This window comes from Protobothrops mucrosquamatus, unplaced genomic scaffold, assembly GCF_001527695.2.
Source record: "Protobothrops mucrosquamatus isolate PMUCROS unplaced genomic scaffold, P.Mucros_1.0 scaffold7, whole genome shotgun sequence".
NCBI classification, from domain to species: domain Eukaryota; kingdom Metazoa; phylum Chordata; class Lepidosauria; order Squamata; family Viperidae; genus Protobothrops; species Protobothrops mucrosquamatus.
In genome coordinates, this window is record NW_015386394.1 from 2,564,942 (window position 1) to 2,589,231 (window position 24,290).

General features: G+C 37.7%; 1 protein-coding gene across 1 annotated transcript in view; it reads right to left on the reverse strand.

Annotated features, from left to right (window-relative positions):
- Nucleotides 1-23,665, reverse strand: part of PPFIA3 (PTPRF interacting protein alpha 3) — a 49,852-nt gene extending 26,187 nt beyond the window's left edge. The window contains 13 exon segments of the mRNA XM_015810182.1: nucleotides 1,441-1,585; nucleotides 2,004-2,083; nucleotides 2,300-2,362; nucleotides 3,045-3,176; nucleotides 3,601-3,684; nucleotides 3,848-3,982; nucleotides 4,249-4,395; nucleotides 6,011-6,229; nucleotides 7,047-7,127; nucleotides 9,343-9,417; nucleotides 10,806-10,970; nucleotides 12,382-12,483; nucleotides 23,432-23,665. Coding sequence (XP_015665668.1) covers nucleotides 1,441-1,585; nucleotides 2,004-2,083; nucleotides 2,300-2,362; nucleotides 3,045-3,176; nucleotides 3,601-3,684; nucleotides 3,848-3,982; nucleotides 4,249-4,395; nucleotides 6,011-6,229; nucleotides 7,047-7,127; nucleotides 9,343-9,417; nucleotides 10,806-10,970; nucleotides 12,382-12,483; nucleotides 23,432-23,665 — 1,662 coding nt within the window.
- Nucleotides 23,666-24,290: the final 625 nt, after the last annotated feature.

Here is a 24,290-nt window from a genome sequence, read left to right on the forward strand (position 1 = left end):
CCTATTAAGGTCAGCAAGGGCACTGTATCTGTTGTGCAGGGACACAGCAAAAGCTTTGTGTTTGTGGTTCACAGCTCTCACCCTGCCAGATCCCACGGTTGTCCACACTGCCCTTCTCCTGCAGGATCTTTGTGGTAGAGGGGGCTGATAGTGCGGAGGCTCAATACAGTAGAAGGGCTGAACTGGACACTTAATTTCTGCCTGAAGAGCACAGATTACAGACCCTAGATAAACAATCTGTCCCTGTAGACTAGTGATTTGTTTACAGATAGGACAGTTTCCAAGTTTGAAAAGAGTACTGTGAAAGACAGCTGCAAGGCAAGTGTTGCACTGAACTAAGTCAGACATTCTGAGATACAAGGAATCTCAGACGCACTTGCCCTGAATGTACCGCTGCTCTTTTTGATTTTTAATTATATGATTCACGCGCCGTTAGGTGCGTGGGCCACTATTTTCCTCCACCCTCCTCCTTTTTAACTCACAGATTGTAGCTCTTCCCAGCAAGCTCTGGGCAGTTTAAATGCAATGGAGGTCCAATCTGCAGGGCCTCAGCTACTTTCCTCCTCCATCCTCTTCCTTTTTAACCCACAGATTGTAGCCTTACAAGTCTTACATAAGACAATTACTTCATTAATTAGAAGCTTTGATATGAGATGTAATAAGCCTAATTTCTACTTGCTTCAGTGTACAGAATAGCTAACATTCATACTCAGACAAATCATGGGATAAAGCTTATTTGAGAGTAGAAATAAGCTTTAGTGAAAACTTTAATAACAAGGATCCAGGAATGTAAAGTAACAAAATAATACATACTATTATGTATTAGCAAATCTCTAAATATAGGTACTCTTCGACTTATAACAGTTCATTTAGTAACCATTCGAAGTTGCAATAGCACTGAAAAAAGTGACTAATGACCATTTTTCTCATGGTCATGTGATCAAAATTCAGATGCTTGGCAACTGACTCATATTTATGATGGTTGCAGTGTCCTGGATCATGTGATCACCTTTTGTGACCTTCTGACAAGCAAAATCAATGGGGAAGCTAGATTTACTTAACAACCACGTTACTAACCTAACAAATGCAGAGAGAGATTCACTTGAAAACTGTGGAGAAAAAGTAGTAAAATGGGGCAAAATTCACTTAACTGTCTTACTTAGCAACAAAAATTTTGGGCTCAGTTGTAGTCATAAGTTGAGGACTACCATATTAAGTTAACCAGATAAGTTGGAACAAGTAGTCTCAAATTTTCTGGCAAACGCAGTGGCTGGAAATTTACATAAAATAATATCTTCACATTTGGAGGAATTCAGGTTAGGGAAAGCTGTTTTGACCAAGCATCTAACATCTCACTAATACCATTTCAAAACTCCCCAATGACCCCCTTCATTTTGGTTTGGTTTTTTTTTTTTCATAAACTTATCAATCAATCCATACCTTGGTAGCCTCATCCTTGACAGTCCAGTGACCCTTCTTTGAACGTCTTGCCACACCACCACTGCTGTAATGGTCCACGTGGGCCCCTACCGGCAGCATGGGTGCTTGGAAGTAACGCAATTCCAGCACGCTACCTGGCAGAGACCTCCGTGGAACAGGGAAAAAGAACTGTAAGCAAGAATAATTGGACAGAAAGAAGAAAAGATCTATTCCATTCAAGTTTAAGAGCTCCCCTTTTAACCAAAACATCAGTCCTTTTTCTATGCATGGTCCCATCAAGAAAGAATCATGGCATAAAAGATCATCAAAATATGGGTGTGAGAGGAAGTTTAAAGTATGCCTACAAAAGGCATGTTCTGCATATAGAACACCTTTCCTACCTTTAACTAAAAATAATAATAAAATAATTGCCTAGATTTCAAACACTGAAGATTAGTTTAGAATAGAGTGGGAATTAGTGGTTCAACATGTTGTGGGAACCCAGCAATTACCTAACAGGGTTTGAGAACTTGGATATTGAAAATGAGCACTACTTGGTTTCTGAAAGCATGAAGTCTCCCTACCGAGAATAGGTAGAAACTGGGCGTCCACGTAATTGGTCTATTTCCATTTGCATCCTCTCAATCTCAGCCAATAGCTGCTCCTGCAGGACATAATCAAAGGAGGGGATCAGTTCTGAAAGCAACCTAGCTGACCTTCCATCATACTCTTTAAATGATTTCATAAACTTTCCTCATTCTTATCCTTAACCCAACCCCATACTTTCTCAAATTCAACATGTTTCTCTCCAGTTCTGGACTTAAGAGATTCCCAGCACATGTATACATAAAGCTCAATTCTCAGTTGCCATTTGCCTCACCTTGTTTGCTAGTAGCTCATCCTGTACTTTCTTCATGTTGGCAATTTCCTCACTTAGAGTATTCTTAAGGGGGATAAAATGAGAGAAGCAGAAAAATGTAATCAGAGTAAACACATAATAAATTTCTGACATGGAATGTAATATACCTTCCTCTCTCCAGATGCTATATCTTTCCTTTATTCATCAACAGAGAATCAACTTGTATTAGAGCAGACTATGAAATGAAGGATAATTTCAGATTTTTTTTCTATTTGAGCATTTGCTTTATGACCATATCTGCTTCTTCTTCTGTCACAAACACCCACCCACCAATCAAATCCCACCTATGATTAAGATTCTCAACTGACAGTCAGAAGTCTAAGGAGTCTCAGTTGCTGGCTTTCAAAACATCAGACCTCTGGGGCTTCTTTTATTCAAGAACTTGGATGGTCAGTTTCTTTAACAACTAGAATAATGGCTATCATCTTTATGATTAAACAAAACAAAAACCATCCACAATGGCCACTATGAGATTTTGTTTTGTTTTTTTGCAGCAGTTACTATGCTTTTACCCATAATACCTAAGATCCAAAACATCCAGTACATTTTATTTTAGAAAAATAAAGCTTACTATTTTATTTTTCAAGGTATGATATTCCTGAATTCTATCAGTTCCTCCAGTTGGATTCTCACTCAGCTGATCTACAGATACATGACAGCTGATTCCCACACCACAAACCTAATTCATGCCTACAGAAACATGTACCTTTTCCTCCAGTGCCCCCATTCTTTCTTTCAAATGCAATTGGAGACGTTCATTGGATTCAGATAGCAGCTTATCTACTGTTTCTGAGAGGCGCTTGTTATGTTCATCATTCATTTTCTCCCTTTGGCGTGCCTATTTTGCCAAGAGAGAGAACAAAAGTAAAAGGATTATCTGTAGGTCATTCCTCCATTCTACTATCTTACCTTCTTGTCTGTAATCAATGATTCCAGTTTCATCACACCTAGGATTTCTCTTTTCCATATACATTTCAGTTAGTGTATTTTTAATACTTTCCATGCACATGAAATAGGAGATCAGAAGCTGTCTTGTGCAAGAAAGACCAGTGGTCCATCTAGCATATTACTGTCAATACTGACTGAGAACAATTCTCCAGGATTTGTAGTAATCTCCATCATTTTCTGGCAGACATAAGATCAAATTGGAATATTTTTCATGCATGGCATTTGCATGTGCATAGAACTATAGCTTATTAGCAATGGTCTGGCACTTCCAGTACCCATCTAATTTTGCACTAGTTTTTCACTCATGCCCTCACCCTCTGGAGCTCCTGATTCTTCTCTTCCAATTGGGCTTCAAGTTGACGCAAACGCTCTTCAAAATTGCCATGCCTCTCCTCTGCCTAGATAAAGAAGTGAATAAGAGAATTAAGTCATATTTTGTTTCTCTTAGAACTCAAAATCTCCCTGTTTCTCCAATTTCTCCTTGTCCTCCAACACCAGCAATCAGTATTCCATTGCCCATTCCCTCCCTCCATTCCATTTCCTTCTTGTTCTGCACAGTACCTTGTTAAGGGCAGCTACTCGCTGAGCCAACTGGGCCTCTATCTCAGGTAAAGTCTCAGCCTTCTGAAGAGTCTGCTGAAGTTTCTGCTTGGCATCTTCCAGCCAGTCTTGTAGCTGCCTGTTTTTTTCTTCACTCTATACAGATATATAACTACTTTTAAGGGATTGTCAAGAAACAAAACACTACAAGATGAGCCATCATATAAATAATTGAGTATTACCCACTATCAGTATGCTTGTAAAAGTGGAGTGGGGGTGGGATGTGTGTGGAATATGGGAAACTACCAAATTATCTGCAGGTTATGCAGAATGTGAACATTAAGGTCAACCAGACATTGGCAGGAAAACACTGGAGCCAATGTAAGAAATAGAGTGACGAAAAGGCAAAAGTAGGAACTCACTTGTCTGTAGAGAGATTCCTTACTGGCCAACTCATTCTCCAGTTTGTCATTGACATCATGAAGGGATGTTGCCTCTCGCTGAGCACTTAGGTAGCGTTTTTCTAATGTGGTAATTCGTTCCTCCATGTCTTCTCGCTGAGCTAATGCCTATTACCCATACCACATAAGAGAAGGAAAGGATTATAAATGGTAGGAGATAGATAGATACTGTCTCCAATTCTCTGAAAACATAAAAAACCTCTGCCCAGATTCTCCACTTACTAGTTATGAGTGAAATTAACATTTTTGAGGTCTTACAAATTCTTTTCAGTTAATTTGCCTATTACATGCAAAAGCTGTACATTTCATGACATGAAGCCATTTAGTATGGAGGTAGTCCTCAATTTATGACCACAATTGTGATAAGAATTTTCATTGCTAAGCAAGGTTGTGGTTAAGTGAATTGTGCTCAATTTTATGACCTTTTTGCCAGAGTTGTTAAGTAAATCACTGCAGTTCTTAAGTGACTCATGCAATCATTAGTTAAATCTGTCCATCTCATGATCATTTTTACTATGTTTTCTCTGCTTTTTCTAAAACTCTACAAGATTCCATCTATATACTACTAAACCTCTTGTGTCTGTAACTATTAACTAGATCAGGGGTCCACAACCTGCAGTCCGTGGACCAGAACTGGGCCGCAGCATGCCAGCAATCGGTCCACACAAACAAGCAAAGCCCCATCCGTGGGATTCAGGCAGCACACAAAACTACGCACACTCCGATCTGCAGAAAAACGTCTCTCCATGGAACCGGTTTCTGGTGCCCAAAAGGTTGGGGACCTCTGAACTAGATGAAAAGGTCCATCACGGGGCAAACCTTTTTCAATCAAAGTACTTAAAATGGACTAACATGAAATGCATCGAAGATCCAGAACCTATGGCTTCATGCTATTAAAATTTGGCAAATTTTATAAAATGTTTTATGACATAACAATTATCATAAAGTATTTTGTGACATAATCCAAAATGTCATAAAACATTTCATGTAATCTACGGCTAATGTTTGACTGTGCTATACAGTTCAATGTGGGCTATTTCAAGGTGACTATATCTCTGAATTTTAAAGAATTTTTCCAGTGCATTAGAGCTCTGCTATTGTTGAAGGCACTGAAGAAGCTCAGAAATGATGGCCCAATGGGTCATGGGTTGACTTGAATTGGAGTTCATTTTCAGGGAACTTCTGTCCAGTACATGTCCAAAACCTCGGAAGACAAAACCTCTGGTCCTGGTGACCAATCCAGATTGGATCCTGCAACATTATCCTGGAACACATATATTTGGCTTCATTCATGGGTTGTCTAGTATTTTATGTAAGGATGCCATTTAGCTTCATAAATAGCTTTACATTATTGGCCATTACAACACCAATCCCTTCTGAAAAACTCCAGATTACTATATTGGCCTCCTCCATTTTCACAAGCCATTACTGCTATGGGAATCCACTGATTGAATAAGATGTTTTTCTGAAAAACTCTCTCCAAATGATTCCCACCTTCTGAATTTCATAAGCTGAGACATTTGAATATTGATTTATTGCAGACCTGTCTATCCTAGTGCCCTCTTGATAGGTTTAGATTGCAATTCCTAAAGGTCTTTGGTCATGTTAACAGGGAAGAGGCACTTTCAGTATACCCAGAAGAGGTCAAATTAAAGACTTACTTTATCTAGATAAGAGGTAACCTGCCATAAAATAAGATGAAATACCATTCCTTGTCTTTTACCTCCTTGAGATCTCTTTGTAGCTTGGCATTAATCTCTTCAGATTTAATAAGATCTCGTTGGGCTGTGGCTAACTCTTCCTCCAGCTCTGCCATCTGCCGACAAAGCATGGTAAGTCTTTCTTTCAACTGGGATAGTTCTCCTCTCTGGCGCTCCAAAACCTCTTCCAGCTCAGATTCCCGACTTCCACGCCCCAAATCAAGAGTCCCAGATCCATTGGCCTAAAGAATGAAGAAAGTAAAAAGAGATTCATGTAAGTTAATCCTGCTTGATATGAACACTAGGTCTTCATCTTCCCACCACTATTCATGTTCACTGCATAAGTGAGGCCTATACATTAGTTATAACGATCATGTTCTGTATGCAAAACAAAAACAAAAAAAACCAAAAAACAAAAAACCCTAGCTTAAATCAGTGACATTTCTGGGGGAGGGGGAATAGGGGGAATTAAAAAAAATCTCATTTATAGGACTAGATTGGTGTCAGCAGAAGCAACACTGCCACATTATCTACACACAGTCTGACATGCTAAACTCACATCTTATAATCTTCTTTTGATGAAATACACTAAAAAACAAGATGCCTTAAAGCTAAGGGTAATCCCCAAGGACTTTTTGCAATTCCTGGAACCCTAATGATTCACTATTAGTGAAACATGATGTTAGGAGGAAGCTAGGCAGCATAAAGAACAAGAAGAAACTTAAATAGAAAAATGTCTGAGGGAATTAGGAACATTTGAAAAAACAAAATACCTCATAATTGCTATATAAGAAGCTTTCATAACCCAATAAAAATTTCAAATGTCTCCATAGAAGATCATAATGAACATGGCTGCTTGATCTAACCAACATTTTAAAGTACCTCTCTATACTTTAACAGAATAACAGAATTGGAAGGGACCTTAGAGATCTTCTAGTCCAACTCTCTGCTCAGGCAGGAAGCCCCATATTATTTCAGCAGGAAGCACTATACCATTTCACCATCCTTTCTACCACCCTTTTCTGCTTCCCTTCAGATTTGCTTTCCAGGGCCACTTACACATAATTGAGCATCTCCTTCTTTGCTGGAATCATCTAGGCCAGATCGGCGTCGGGCAAGCTGCTCTCGAAGGGAAAGAGACTGCAGAGTGGAAAGAGATAATGTAATTTTTAAAAGTGAGATATGTAGAATTGCATACAATTAATTTTAATGAATAAGAAATAGGATAGCCCTTTCAGCAGCACTGAAGAATCTTTTAGTATGGATAATATATTGCCAAAATTACATAAAATATTATGTCCACGCTGTTTTACTATCATGAATTTTCATCCAGATTCTCTGAGTGCATTCATTCATAGGACTATGTCAAGATTTTATGCAACTGTGATTTGTTCAACAAGTCAATATGGTCAATTCCCACAAAGTAATAAACTAATGCCTTCTGGCACCCATGGTATAACTATCACTCAGACTTTTTAGTGGTACCATAATCCAATACCCTATGAAATCTTCCTGAAAGTTGCAGTATAACCACTTTGAAATAATACACAGAGATGGTCTACAAGAATATCAAGTTCAATATGTGGTAGAAATCAAAAGCCTCTAAGAGATCAAGCAGGATCAATGAACTTTCCTTTTGTCTTTATTTTGTAAAGGATTATCTACCTATCTATCTCAAAACCGAAGAACTGAACTAAAAAAGGCCAAGACAATTGGTGTCCTCCAAAAATTTCTGCACCTGCAAAAATTCCAATCTCTCAAGCAATTTACTCAAAAAGGCTATTTATGACTGAACAGTTGTTACTTAAAATATGAGTATCCAAAGAAGGTTTCTTCTGGAATGGGCAAATGATTTCCTCCAACAGTCCCACTCTATCACACAAAGATGCATTCATTTGTCCTTCAGTTCTTCCAAATAAGCCAAGATAAGCAATGATCAAGAGCTCATGTAGTAGGCTGAACAATGATACATCTTATCCTTATTCCCAAGTCTCAGATTCAATGTGAATGTTATATTTTCAAGGAAAGACCACGCAACAAAAGCATGACAAAATGTGATCATATTCACCAGATGATGAAGAATAACTCGATGACAAAAGATATCTATAACTCAACATGGTAATATCCAGGCTGCTTCTCTCTTAAGAGATTTATTTTATTTATTTATTATTTAAATTTATATACCGCCCTATCTCCCTTACAGGACTCAGGGTGGTAAACAGGCAATAATAAAAATCACAATAAATATTGAATAAAAAGCCTGCTCTAAAATACCCCATAAATAAAACCTAAGTCACAAGTGTATCTTATTTTATGTCTTAAGTCTAGTAATAGTTTGAGACAGACTCAGATAGTAATTGTCACTGAGATCGTGAAACTTTTGAGCTAGCCTTGTGCAAAGTACCTTAGAATGATTGCTAAAATCCCTCAAGATACCACCCTAGAGTTTTCTAACTTCATATTTGAGACTACCTCTGTGACTTCAAATCAAGCTGCAGCACAGCAGGATGGTGGCTTATCAATAGTATTCTTAGCCTATCTCCCTAATCAAGTGTTGGGTAAAAGGTCTTAGAATCTTTCCTAGGTTGGGGAGTTTTTCTGGGAAACAAGATAGCACCTTCCCTGCTCTTAGCCCTCACAATCTGGATAGATGCTGCACTGACAAATCAAAGAACAATAGTTGAATCAGCTCTACAACTCCTACTTTGCCACCCAGATTTCAATAAACTATATCAGGTTAGCTTCTGAGTGGATTTCAATAAGATTCTAAGTTAAACCCAAACCACATTATAGCTTAGTGCAAGAAATGACCTGTCCTCTAAGGTCCATAGATTGTATTTCACACTAACTACTTGTATTGTGGCTTTAGGGATGAGATAGGCCACTGAGCCGAATTTCTGAGATAATGCAGATCTGGAACTGTAAGTATAAAAGCAATGATCCTGCTATCAGATACTGTTTAGAGGTTGATTGGAATAAGTAAACATTTTTCACAGCCTTTGATATTTTTCAAAGTATCTTAGACCACAAGCCAACACAGAAAAGCAAGTTCAAAGAATGGACACCTGGACCTGAGTATTAAGTTTGGACTTCTGGAAAAACTCTGCAAATATATTTAATAATTTGTTTTCAACAGCCCAACTTACACTTATATGCTATCTTGCCTTCTATTATATTCACAACACACAATAAAATCTCCAAAGATGCAATTCTCTTGTCAGTCTCAACCACCACTCATGTGAAATCACTGATATTCAAAGACTCCTCAGATCACATTTGTATGGCAAAGTATTTCTGAAGTACTCTTTAGGTGCCCATAATATCCCTAAAGGTAGAAACAAGACCTCTTCCTTACCTCTTGATTAGATATTTCTAGCTCCTCCTCTAATACTGCAACACGCTCTAATGCCACTCGCAGCCGTTCTCGAACCTGCCATATATCAGAGATAGTTACAATTAGTAATGTATAAAGGAATAGTTGGACTTCCAGGTGAACATGGTGAATTAGATGTCTCTGAAAGACCAGAGATGCCACTGTGGTGACAACTTATGGACTGGCTCAGTCAAATAGAACCTCTTCGGACAAGGAAGGACAAGAAATCGCCCTCTTGAGTTCCACATAGCTGCTTCTCACAAGATCACAGACAGCATTCATTCCGCAGGTCTGAGCACTGAGAGAAAAGGAAAACCATCAAACTCTGGTGTGCAGCCTTTTTAAGAATATTAGGTTTATCTAACCTCACTTTTGGATTTATAATTATTTCATAATTAAAAGAGGTCTTCCAAACAACAAGTTTGAAAAGCTATATCATAAGTATAACCTATCCTAATTATACTTTTTTCCCCCAGAAATAAAGAAAAGTGAAAGATGTGAAAGAGAACTACATGGAAGAATTTATAAACAGATAGGATGAAGAGGTGAAACAAATTCCATCTGATATAGAAATATTGGAATATATATAAAAAAATGGAATACAAAACAGATGATAATCAGAGTGGAATTAAAAATTATAAAGTAAAATTTTAAAAATGACCTGGGCAAGGACTTATTGCTGGATAAATATATATATATAGGGTTTCTAAAGCCTTGAAGAGGAAGAAAAGTTTGAATGGAGATTTAATCCCACAATAGCAACTTGATGAATTAAAGATTAAGATTGTTAGAAACAAAAGAACAGAATATAAAGTTGACTTGATCAGGGATAAAATGATAATTATTTCTATAAAACTCTGTAAAGCCTTAATGGACTTTTGTCAACACTTGGCTAGAAACTATAATGATTTTTGGATTTGTGAATGGATAAGGTGAGGTATGGGAAGAAGTGAATTATATATATATAAAACCTCATAGGAGGTGGAGAAATATTAATTTGCTTCTACTTCTTGCAAGGAAGACTGGGAGTCACTTCTTTCCATATTTTTTTTCTATCTGTTTTCTTTTCTCTCCTGTTTTTTCTCCTTTTTCTTTCACATTTTGAATTTACATTTCTTTCTACTCCTTTCTTTCTGATTTCAGTTGATATTATCTTTTAATACTGCAAAACTTTTTAATAAGCATTTTTTTAAAAAAAGGAAGGAAGGAATAATTATGCCTTGTGTCCTAATACAGGTGTCTCTGCTTGATTCTTCAGCCAATTAAGCTTTGCATCTTGAAAACACTCAAAATAATCCACCCCCTATGTGCTGCTTCACATTGTGAGGGCTTCTATATTAATTTTGGCCAGCAAAACACTGGCTGATGGTGAAGGAAATATTTAGGACAGTACAGGTCTCCAAAAGCCAGGCACTCCCACTTCCCCCAGTCAATAATTTTTTCACCTTCTCATCCAGAGCTTTGTGATGTTCAAAGAGTGACTTGAGAGCCTTCAGCACCTCCACCTCACTGGAGACTCCAGCTGGGGACTGAGCCTGACGCTTCACTACTGTCATACGAAGGGAACGCTCGTGTCGTGATACTAGGCATTCCAGATGTTCTAGCAGCAGCTAAGGAGAAGCAGACAGATGAAGATGAAAGATTGAGGAAGATACGATTCTGACTCTGTAAATGTCACAGTGGATTCAGACTCAGAGTCAGAAGAGGGAACTGACGACAAGCAGCCAGCTCCAGTGTCCCCAGTCAGATTGCTGTTTGAGAAGGCAAAGGATGTGGGCCAACCTCAGCAGACAAAACTGCCATCGCACTCTGAAGATGAGGATACAGAATTGCTGCCCTCACCCAAAAAAAGACCTTGGCAGGCTGCAAAGAGAGAAGAACAAAATGTGCTGAAAGACTGCTCACACAGAAAGAGTCTCATCCCCACTTGGATTGCTTCTACTAAAACAGGCCAACAAGCACAAGCTTTCCATTGATAACTACCACCCATTAACTCCTACTCTATGCACCTTGACTCATGAACCTCCCAATCCTGACATTGAACCTGGCCAGCTGACAAATCTGTTACAAGCTCTGTCTCTCAGACTCCCTTTGATTACTCTCCTGTGTGCCGCATTCATTTGGATCTCTTGAAAGCTTTTGATTTGAAACTCTTGCTAAACTTTGGGGAAAACTTGTCTCTATAGTGCAAACACATATGTTTGCAAGTCTCATTTAGTAAAGAACAAACTACTCCTTCGTGTATATTTGTCCTGGGATAGGACAGTAACTGGAAAGACAGCAAATGCCAAAATCATTAGAGTAGCAGGACTCTGCAAAAACTTTCATTTGTTTTGCAGAAATAATCTCCTTTTTCCTCTTTTCAAACAGCCATTGCCATAAACAGATAAATCAGTCAGGATGATAGCATTTTCAAACAGCAAGGACAGAAAGACAGTTTTGCTTTCAGATGCTGAGGCAAGCTCCACTGAGAAAAAAAACAACAGCTTTTGGAAGCAGAAGGAGCTAAATTCTACTCTAATGGGAGAATAGGAGTCAGGAGCCAAACAATTTCTTACTAAAAATTAAAGAAACAGACAAATTTAAAGTAATGAACAACTAATATAAAATAAATAACAGACATTAATAATTACAAAATCTCCTTTTGCCTGTACACATATCTGCATCAAAATTATTTTTGTATAATGTTTTATCAGTGCACGTACACAGTCATATATAATGAAAGAACATGATGAGAAAGGATAATTGACTTTGTACAAGGCTTTAGTTAGTATATTTAGGATAATATACTGTATGCATCAATAACACAGCACACAAAAGTAATCTTATAAAATACATGGAATACTGTATGTCAACAATCCATTTTGAGGTAAAATATCAAATATATTAGTTATATGAAGGCAGTAGACTTTGGGGAAAGGTATCATTTAATATTACCAATTAGTATAGTAGAATCTGGAAAATTCTACAGTTCAAAATAAAACTGGAAAAACAGTGTTTTCTATTCCTTGTAGATCTTACCCGAGTGTTGTTCCGTTCTGCCTTTAGTTCTGAGATCTCCTCCTCACGTTCTGACAGTTGTTCCCTACATAAATTCAACTCCTTAGTAAGTGCTGCAAATTCCTAGTAGAAAAAACAGATAGTTGTGGTAAAGAGAAGCATTGAAGGGGAGACAGAGACACTTATCTCATGCATAGATTGTACATGTTATGGTATAATGATCACCTTGAATAAATCCCTAGAAGACTGAGAAAATATCCTGTTTTTCTATAATACAATTTGCTGGCAGTTTTTGGAACTCTCTTGAGAGTCATATTCTGGGGTGCACGCAGCTCTGGAAGCTTGGATTAAGCAACTTGGCCTTCATTATAAACTTGCAGTTTGACTAGGACATGCAAATAGGACCAGTAAGTAAGTCAAAGATTTGAAGTGTGTACAAAGAATAAAAAAGCACAATATTCCAAAATGCAAAACTACATAATGATGGAGAAAAATCTAAACAAAGATGCGTAGGAATCTAATGATCACATTCACAGGTTGTGCTCAATTTGCAACCAGACTTGGGACCAGAATTTCAACTGCTAAGCAAGGCATAGTTAAGTGAATTGTGCCTGATTTTACTTCTTCTTTTTTTTGCCATGGATGTTTAATGAATCACTGCAATTATTAAATGAATCATGTGGATATTAAAGGAATCTGGCTTCCTCCATTAACTTTGACTGTCAGAAGTCATCTGAGGTCAGAAATTGTGATCATGTGACCCTGGGATGCTGCATTAATTAATGTTGGTTGCCAAGCGCGTGAATTTTGATCACCTGACTATGAGGATGCTTCAACAATTGTGAGTGCGAGAATCAAGTGTAAGTCACTTTTTTCAGTGATGTTGTAACTTCGAATAGTTACTAATTGAATGATTGTAATTCAAGGACTAACTATACAGCAGTTCAAGGAACATGGGCTGTACATCTGAACATGGGCTGTACATCTAACATTAGATGCTTGAAAAGAATGAACAAAGGTGTTTGTTTTGTTTTGAAACCCTGGGCTCTATAATAACAGGGATAGGAAGTACAAAATATGTTTAATAATATCCAGCATACCAACAGCTGGGTTTTCTAACTGAATTTTCATTTGGGTCAGTACTTTCTTCAGTCACTAGATGGAAACAGACAGGCATATGGACCAAGTTTGCTAATTTATGGAAAGGTTCGTGCTTTGATTAGAGAAGGTAATCTATTTCTTCTAAAACAGAGGGGTCTTCATCTTTTAAAAATCCACCCCAGTCTAATAAAGTACATAAAAAAGTGAGATGGACAACATTCTAAAATCCATCTATTAAAGCAATCCAGGGGAAAAAATCAGATTGGAATATTGGTATGTATATTTTTTCATCAAGTATCATTGTAACAAACCAATTTTTTTCCTTCTTTGCTTTCATATAAAGTAAAGCTACTATGCTCACAGCATAATGACTGATACCTGTATTATACCTATTTTTCCAAGTAAAGTCAAAATGTAAGTAATGTTTAGTTCTGGAAGGACAGATTCAAGACAGCAATGATGAAAGAAAAGATTAAATAGAGTTACCCATAAGTCACTACTTAGCCTCTTTAAAAGTCAGATCTAATCATGGTTTTCGGTTTGATCTGTTCTGGCCTATTATGGGATGAAGGTATTGTAAAATAGAATGCTGTCTATTTTAGTTTAATTTCTTTAGTTTTTTTCTCTTCTCAGCTAGGGATAATAACTATAGTTCTGAGTACTTGGAGGGCATCAGGTTGCAGAAGCTAGTAATTTTAAAAAAAAATGTATTATAGCCCTTTAGAAGTTTCAGTAGAATAGAACTATCAGACCAAATGCTAGTCTATTTCCCAGAGACAAGCATGCTGGCATTATAGTCAGGTTGTTAAATATAACAGGATCATCTTTACACTTTGTTGAAGAAAAGAAGTATTTGTTCTAATACAGAAAACACAATGCATACTCTTTGGACATGTTTAACTTCAATGTCCCCAGAATGTTTCTATTAACATTTTGGTAACTATTTGCTTGCAGTGCTAAGATCTGGTTGTTCGTACTGTGTACTTTAAAACAGAATTCAATCTCCTTGAGAAAAAGTCCATTTCTCTCCTGTCCCTTGTACCTTTGGATACATTTGACAATTGTCATTTACGGAGTATTCATATAACTGATGTATCCATTTGCACATCCTTTCTTCAGAGAAATTGCCTGCTCTTTTACAAGGCATCACTTGCAACCGTTTCAGTGATGGAGGGAACTAATAAATGCATATTATTATGGGTTAGGCTGGATTGGGCATTTTTTTCCACCTATCAAATCTTTCCCAGAGTCTTGGGATAGGCAAATGTTGTTTGATAATGTTAATGATATCATTGCGGGATGTAAGCTGTTCTGAGTAAAGCTACCTTTTGTAATTGACTGAAGGGTGTCCAGTTTGGGGACTGCACTCAAGATGTCTATTACAATTGGCGCTACCTTTGCTTTCTGTTGTATAATTGTTCTATTTCTATTTGCAAGTCTTTATATTTTGTCATATTCTCCAGCTCTTTCTCTTCTATTTTACTGTCTCCAGGTACTGCCACGTCCACCAGACATTGTCTTTCTTATCAACAATTGTTAAGTCTGGGATGTTGTGTGGCAAACACTTGTTTGCTTGAATTTTACAGTCCTAGAGCACTTTAGTATCTTCATTTGTTTATTTTGGGGCCCCACTATTATTATTTCATTTATTTTGCTCATCAACTTTAAAAATAAAAAAGTGTCTGCAGCATACTAGGTTGCAAATGATCTATGTCAAATTAAACAGATTTCTGATAAAAATATAAAGATGATGTTTCTCCAGACTTTTCTCTCTTTTTGTTTTGGCATCTGCAGCACACTCATATTTAAATGATTGTCCACTAGGACTCCAAAATCCCTCTCACAGTTACTACCATACTATTGAGCTGAGGTTTTCTTTCTTTTTCTTTCTTTCTTTCTTTCTTTTTTTTTCTTTCTTTCTTTCTTTTTTCTTTCCTTTCTTTTCTTTCTTTCTTTCTCTTTCTTTCCTTTCTTTCTTTCTTTCCTTTCTTTCTTTTTCTTTCTTTCTTTCTTTCTTTCTTTCTCTCCTGCCTGCCTGCCTGCCTGCAATACTTAAATCATTCATTTACTGACCATTCAAAGTTACAGCTACTTTGAAAAAAAGTGACTTACTCACACTTACAATCATCAAGGCATGATCAAAATTTGGGTGTTTGGTGATCAGCGTGTATTTACAACAATTGCATTCCAGGGTCATGGGATCACCATTTGAGGATTTTCCCTGACAACTTCCAAAAAGCAAAGTCATGGGGGAAGTTGGATTAGGTTAATGACAACATGATTCACTTAGCAACCACAATGATTTATTTAAAAGCTGTGACAAGGAAGTCTATAAAATCAGGTACAACTAATTTAGCATGCTTAGCAAGAGAAATTCTGGTCTCAATTTTGGTCATAAAGACTGCCTATACTATTTAACCACCCAGGAATCATCAAAGGCTTCTCTTCATGTTTTCTACGCTGGGTGTATGTTTGCAAATTTTCTAGCAGTAGCTTCAATATTTGCACTAATGTGCAGTGTTGTTCTTCAGAAACGTCTTTTTTAAAATAAAGTATTACTAAGAAGTTCCTCAGAGTTGATCAAAAAAATCAAGATGGCAGCTGCAATTGTGTGACTTGAAACCCAGCTCTTTTGATCATGGAGCTGCTATCTTGACTTTTTTTAATCCTTCCTTGCAAATACCTCTATTAGACTGTCACATCTTTGATACACTGCTGTTAATATCACAAAGTAATTCAACAACATTGATTCTCTATACCAGCTAAACCTACTGAGTCTAAATCACTGGCTGTTCCTTCTTTTGTTCAGCTATGAATTTATATTAATCTGTTTCATCTGAAGATAACTAGAATTCATTTGTTACTGCACTTCAAATATTCTGATTTTCTTCATTTCAAAAACCATTTTTTAAATTATGGAAGAAATAAAAGCAAGCAAGTTCAAACAAGACGATTTGTTATTTGTATCATACTGATTTATATACAGTTCATATATCTAACAATTCTAGCTTTGTATCCCTTCTTATCATGGCTTGTCTGTTTACCCCTTACATACTAATTGATTCTGCACTGTCTGTGACATTTTAATGTTTTTATGGTGAGCTTCACTCATGTTGCTACCAATCCATTTCTCCACTGCAAGGAATTATTTTGCATTATTTTTGTATTTCCTTTCCTTATTTAGTTTGACATGCATGATTTAGCAACACACAGAACCTTTCATGTGGAAGGATGCTAAGAGAGTGGTAAGAAACAAAGTGCAGTTAACCTGTTATTATTAATATTAAATTATTTCTTTGTTTAAATGATTGACATTATCAGGTTTACTGTTTTTATTGTTTTAGTCAATAGGAATATTTATGTTACTTTATATAGAAGTATGTGGATTGTATATATTAGGATTACTTTAAGTCAATTTAATATTATTTAAATGCAATACAACATAAATTTAAATAATAAAATGCATGAAATTTTCTCCAAGTTTTTTTATTATAATCTTATTGCAAATCTGACAATCCTTTCAACCATTTTGATACCTTTTGAAAATATATTGATTCAAAAGCTGATTAAAATATTAAAACTATTTTATTTTTACTACATAAAAAAACGAAAGTCTGCATTTGTACTGAAGGCAACAGCCAAAGACAGTTATAATGAAATGCGCTGCTTTATTTTATGTGTAAAAAAACTGCTATCCAAACAAGTCAAATCCAGCAAATGTGAGGAGCATAGTATACTGTGCTTTAAATTACGCTCTTGATAATTATTCCAATGTTTTAAAAGCTCAGAAATGGGAATTTTAAATCCTTCAGCTAGATTTTATTCTTTACATTATTATTATTATTATTTTAGCAAAACCTTCCAAAGTCTCTTCTATATCCGGAATGTTTGGATTTAATTTAGAGCAAGGCGTGTGGTGGTGAGGAGAAATTGAGGGAGGGCACAGTCTGACATTCTCAAAATTCCAGTCAAGCCCTGGTTTCCATCTTGGATGTTGGGGACCACATGACAAAATGGCAGCGTTGTAGATTTTCAGGACTCTTACGGCTATGTTATATAGCTATGTTATTATAATGTATGTGATAACAGTAGGCAGTCAGGTGTCATCCAAATGTTTTAGATGCTAATTCTCACAATTCCTTTCACTAAAGTACCATACTAGACAGCCTATTCTTATGCTCCAGCAAAAAAAAAATGTATACATATTCTAAACTAATAATGATTTCATAACTTCCCATATCACCTTTTTTTGTCAATTGCATACAAAACAAAAAAGGAACATAAAACAGAAAAATATTGTTCCTTACACAAAAAGATACATATGGGAATGTATATTCACTCATACAGGATCTTAACAATTCTTGTTTTTTAAAACTGTCAATGATTTCATCTTTAGCGTTATTTAAAAATGGCAGCAGTCCTACAGCAGGGATCAGTTACTGGACAATTACTAAATCCTTTACAGCCCCAGAAACTTTTCTGAGTCTCTTGCCCCACCACTATCCAGTTGCAGGCTGTGCGGTCTCTTACCTGACCTTTTCCTTTTTAAGTCTTTCTTGATCCAGTATCCCACATATCATCAAAATTTACAGGTAGTGCTCAACTTACAACCACAATTGGTACCAGAATTTCATTGCTAACAATGTGGTCGTAAACTGCATAGTCACATGACAGCATTGCTTACTTGTGGCAAATCAGGCATTTCCTGTTGCTGACGTAATCCTAAGACCCACAGGCCATTAAGCAACAAAAGGCAGGAGTCCCAAGTAAAGAAAATGGGAGGACATGGAGGGGTGAGGGAAGTCTGGGCTGGCTGACACAGGGGTAGGTTCCATGGTATAGTGCAAGCCCAGGAAAGCTGGAGAAAGTATATGCTGGGGCTCAGGGGATTCTTGGCATGCTGTGGCTTTGGGATTACAAGCTTTTTGCAACTCCAAAGTCACAGTGCACCACAAAGCCCCTTTGCACCATGAGGAAAGCCTAGAGTTCCAGCACACCAGGAAGGCCTTTTGCACCATATGGAGCCCAGTCCCAGCCTGGCCCAGCAATGTGACATAAAATCACTTGAGCCCTGAGAAGCCCCAGCCTAGTCCCAGCCACAGTAGCCCTTATTTCCATGCAATCTAAGGCCCCTGCTGTCCTGCACTCTGCTGTTCCAGCTGATTTTCATCATTTTTGTGCTCCTGCTGCTGCTGAGGCACACCCGCCATACTCCTTCATGAGGCAACTGGCTGTCACGTGAGGCCATCTTCCCCTGATCTCACAAGGAAACTGCCATGTGTGTCCTTGGGAAAAGAGCTTGCATGGCCAGTAACTGCCTCATGTAGGAGCAGGCCTGGCATCTTTAGTCAGCAGCAAAAGCAAGAAGTTGAAAGTCAGGGGACATAGATGTGGGGAGGGAGACATAGGCAGGTGAGGAGAACTGAAGCACCTCTGCGGTTGTAACTGCAGACAGGCTGCCAAGCGCCTGAGTTTTGATCACATAACTTTGGGAACTGATCCTAAGTCCCTTTATTCAGTGCCATTTTAACTTCAGTCACTGAATAAGTGGTTGTTAAGTTGAGGATTACCTGTATGTCAAGAGAAGTCTATAGATTTCCATAACTATTAATTTCAAGTTCTATCATTCTTCATTTCCATTTGTATGTGGAAAGATGTTGGTACTTTATATTCAGAGGCCCTCAGTTTCATCCATCATGAATTACAGTAGTCAGAGATACACTGATTTCACTATAAGCTAATTAAAACTAGCCATTATATAATGCAGTGGGCCATACATGGGGAACTACTTCCTGACAGAAATGTGCTGGTTTTCTTTGCTGTTGGTTTCAAGTAATAAAATAATAATAATAATAATAATAATAATAATAATAATAATAATAATAATAATAATAATAATAATAGTAGTAGTAGTAGTAGTAGTAGTAATAGTAGTAGTAGTAGTAGTAGTAGTAGTAGTAGTAGTAGTAGTAGTAATAAAGTTGGAAGGGATCTTGGAGGTCATCTAGTCCAACCCCCTGCTCAGACAGGAAACCCTATACCATTTCGGACAAATGGCTGTCCAGTCTCTTCTTAAAAACTTCCAGTGTTGGAGCATTCACTGCTTCTGGAGGCAGGTTGTTCCACTGTCAGGAAGTTTCTCCTTACTTCTAGGTTGCTTTTCTCCTTGATTAGTTTCCATCCATTGCTTCTTGTCCTGCCTTCAGGCGCTTTGGAAAATAGCTTCACTCCCTCTTCTTTGTGGCAGCCCCTGAGATATTGGAACACTGCTATCATGTCCCCCTCGTCCTTCTCTTCATTAAACTAGACATACCCAATTCCAGCAGCCGTTCCTTATATGGTTTAGCTTCCAGTCCCCTAATCATCTTTGTTGCTCTTCTCTGTACTATTTCTAGAGTCTCAACATGTTTTTTACATCATGGTGATCAAAACTGGATGCAGTATTCCAAGTGTGGCCTTACCAAGGCATCGTAAAGTGGTATTAATACTTCACGTGATCTTGATTCTATCCCTCTGTTAATGCAGCTTAGCATTGTGTTGGCCTTTTTGGCAGCTGTAGCACACTGCTGGCTCATATTTAAGTGATTGTCAACTAGGACTCCGAGGTCCCTCTCACAGTTACTACCATTGAGCAAGGTACCCCCTATACTATACCTGTACATTTGATTTTTCTTGCCTAAATGTAGAACCTTACTTTTTTCAGCACTGAATTTTGTTAGATAGTGCCCAGTGTTCAAGTCTGTCCAGATCCTCCTGTATCCTAAGCCTGTCTTCTGGAGTGTTGGCTATTCCTGCCAGCTTGGTCTGCAAATTTGATGAGTTCCCCATCTATCCCCTTGTCCAAATCGTTGATGAAGGTGTTGAAGAGCACTGGGCCCAGAACAGAGCCCTGGGGCACCCCACTACACACTTCCCTTCATGTAGATGAGGTTCCATTGAGGACCACATGCTGAGTACGGCCGGTCAGCCAGCTATAGATCCATCTGGTGGTGATGCTGTCTAACTCACATTTTTCTATCTTATCAAGTAGTAGATTGTGATCTACTTTATCAAATGCCTTATTGAAGTCCAAGTACATTATATCCACAGCATTCCTCTGATCCACTAATTTTGTCACTTGGTCAAAGAATGCAATAAGATTTGTCTGGATGATCTGTTTTTGACAAACCCATGTTGGCTTTTAGTAATGACTTTGTTTGCCTCTAGGTGTTTGCTGATTCGTTGTTTGATTATCTTTTCCAGAATCTTCCCAGGTATTGAGGTCAGGCTGATGGGTCTGTAATTTCCTGGGTCCATTTTTTTTTCCTTTTTTGAAGATGGGAACTACATCAGCTCTTTTCCAGTCCTCCGGTAGTTCCCCAGTGCTCCAGGATCTTTGAAAAATATAGTTCAATGGTTCTGAGATCACATCTGCCAGTTCCTTGAGAACCTTGGGGTGTAATCCATCTGGTCCTGGTGATTTGAACTTGTCTAGGCTGCACAGGTGCTCACTTACCGTTTTCTTGCCCTTCTTAACTTGTGTTTCTATTCTCTTTTTTATGGCTAAACAGACATTCAGCAAAAGGAGGACATATCCTACTTTTTGTCCTTAGGTCCTTTGTCCCAAAGCCACAGCTTTAAAATCAATTGTCCAGCTTTCTGAGTTTCTTTGTGGGTAGTTTTTTAGGGTAGTTTTTTCCCGAAAGGGATGCTGTTTCCATAGCAGTCATTCAAATTTTTTGTACTATGACTCTCTAAATTGTCTGTTTCCATCATACATTGATAGACTTCACAGCTTAGATTTACATTATTTATTTCCTGATTCCAGCAATTGGCTTCAATCCAGCCCTTTCAAATCTATGATCACTATAATCTGTAGATTACATGGCTTGCTATAATGGTGAACTTTGAAAAGTGCATCATTGTTGATTCTATATTAATATAGAGTCAGTAATATAGAGTGATCTTGAAAATAAAGATTTGTTGGAAAATTGTGACTGGAAAACTAATCTTTTTGATGCTTGAAAAAGTAATATCCTATACATGTAGACCTGTACTGTAAGTACACTTTTTTGGAGTGTTTTACAGTAATTTTTGTTTCTAAAGAAAAACATTAGTGTCTCCTCCTCCTACCCCCACCCGGACCCTCACCCTTAACCTCATGTCCAGTTATCTGTCTTTTCCTTTCAATGTTCAGGTATGTGACATCCTAATTTCAAAGAATAACATCACAATATTCTTATTTTGTGAAGCATTTTCTGAATTTTACTGCTTTGAAACTGCTGGCTGCTACATTTCCTTTGTTTCCTTCTAAAATTGTTTTATATATTGGAGTTCTGTCTAGTTGCTTGGAATTGCATTGCAGGTCCTTAACAGGAAAAGAAGATATGAAAAAGAAGGTATCAATACATGCATTCTTGTAAAAGAAAAATCCTGTTACATAGTTGTTGGCACAATCCAATATGTGCCCATATGTGGCATCAGACAGGATACTCAAAGGGATAGTTTCAAAAATTGAATATTCTTAAATTTACTCTAAACAGAAGTACAATATGAATATAGAGTACATTGAACCTAAGGAGAACAGATTTGCACTTTTGTAGTTTTGAAATATATCATCTGGTAGAAGCAAGGAAATCACTGTAATTCAAGCACTGATTTTTATCTTTCTTACCACATATAATTGGAGCCCCCAAATAAACAAAAATGCACTTTTCCCTTACAGTATTCTTTTCAATCTGTTTTCCTCAGGAAATTGCCATTAGCTACTCAGTTTGGTATAGTGGTTAAGGCATCAGGCTAGAAACTGGGAGACTATGAGTTTGACTCCTGTCTTGGGCACAAAATCTGCTATAAGACCTTGGGCCAGTCACTCACTCTCAGCCTAGGAAGGAAGCAATGGAAAAACAGTTCTGGAAAACCTTGCCAAGAAAACTACAGGAACTTGTTCAGTCAGTTTCTGAGAATAGGACACAACTTAACAAAAGGGGGGAAAAATCCTTACAGTGGCTTTCCAAATCTAAATCACACAAATGTCTCAGATCTGGTGATCCTCATGTGTCAGGAAGAAGAATACTCACAACTGCTTTCCTCTTTTGCTATTCAACAAGACCATTCTCTGCCCTTCACAGAAATCAGTAGAGCCACTGGAGAAAAAAGCCAGCACAAAATCTTTACAAGGTAGTGGAGAGAGAATGTGCATAGAACATTGCTCCACTTCATCTAACCATATCTTATATCCAAAAATAGTTTTTCTTCATTGTTTTTCTGCACTGAAATCAATGACAAAATAAGTTGTAAGTGCGAGGAATTCCAATGTCAGAAATAATTCTTGGAATTTACATTTCAACTGATTTGTTTCTCTGCCTCAAATGAAAAGTTCTGGCCTCTAATTTCACCTCTGATCAGTCTGATTTTTCCAAATATTGAACCATATATTGGATGGAGTTGCTTCTGAGTATGTGGTCTAGGGAATTCTATCTTTTTCCAAAGACTTCTGAGCCAATGTAGTAAACTGTCATCATTGCTTTCTCCTAGGAATGGGCAAAATACAGAGATCTAGGAAAGAAATGTTCCAGAATATTCCCCAATGTTCTATTTCTCCTCTCCCCTCTATCATCAAGCAATCTGGAAAGCCATTATGATCAACTATCCAATGAGAAAGACAGGAAGGACAGGCAAACATAATTGTCATTGTTTTTATATCTATACTAATGGCACATTATTATTATACAAAATTTTCTATCGATCATTCTAGGAGTCTTATCCAGTAAAAAGCAGGATAAAATATTTCAAATTAATAATTGAATGAATTACTTAATGCAAGCACCAAATTACATTTTGCCAAAGTTATAAAAGAACCTCAGAAACCTGTATATTCAGCCCACCCACTGGATGCCAGTTTTTCCAGCCAGCAAAGATTTTGAGACCCACTCAATTCTCCCAAGAATTGAGCCTTCCAGCTTTTTTTCTCATATCCCCCATTCCTGACCTGTGGGAGGGCAATGTTGAGCTGACGCTGAAGTGACTCCTTCTCATGACCCAATTCACGCAGGCGGAGTTGGGAGGTAGCCAAACTTTCCTGGGTGTCACGCAAAGTCTCCAGTAGCCGTTCTCGTTCATTCAACATGTTGACCATGAGTTGCTCGAAATTGGCATCATCGGCCCCATAGGCCGAACCACGGCGGTTGTCCTCATTAATGGTTGGCATCACTTCGCACATCATCATGCCAAGTAAAGTGGGGAGGGATGCCCCGAGGGCTCCTCTAGAAGGAACAGAAGAGTACCTCTAGATTCTGAAAAAAAGAAAATAAAAACTTTCAAATATCACCTGGGAAAATGAGAATCTACAGGAAAAGAATCAAACCAGAATGTTGATTTTAGATAGCCATTGATGGGATAATAGTTTAAGAAAGAACATTTACTTTGCACAATGAGAGTCCCAAGTTTAACTGCAAGCTATTTGATTAAAAGGATTGACTGAATAGAAACTAATGGAAGAAGCCATTCCTTAAGACAATGTCGCCAGACAATGCCGGCTGGCGACCCCCAGGGGGAGAGCCTTCTCTGTGGCAGCTCCTGCCCTCTGGAATGACCTAACCCCCGACCTACGTACAGTTGCGGACCTGCGCCTTTTTCACCGAGCCCTGAGGGCCCATCTATTCCGTGCGGCCGGCCTGGCGTAGTTTGATTATGTTTTAGTGGGGGTTTTGTATGGGGTGTTTTTAGAACAGGCCTGTTATTTAATTTGATTTTAGAACAGAAACTTGTGTATATTTATCGTGGTTTTTAGTATCGCCTGTTCACCGCCCTGAGTCCCGTAAGGGAGATAGGGCGGTATATAAATTTAA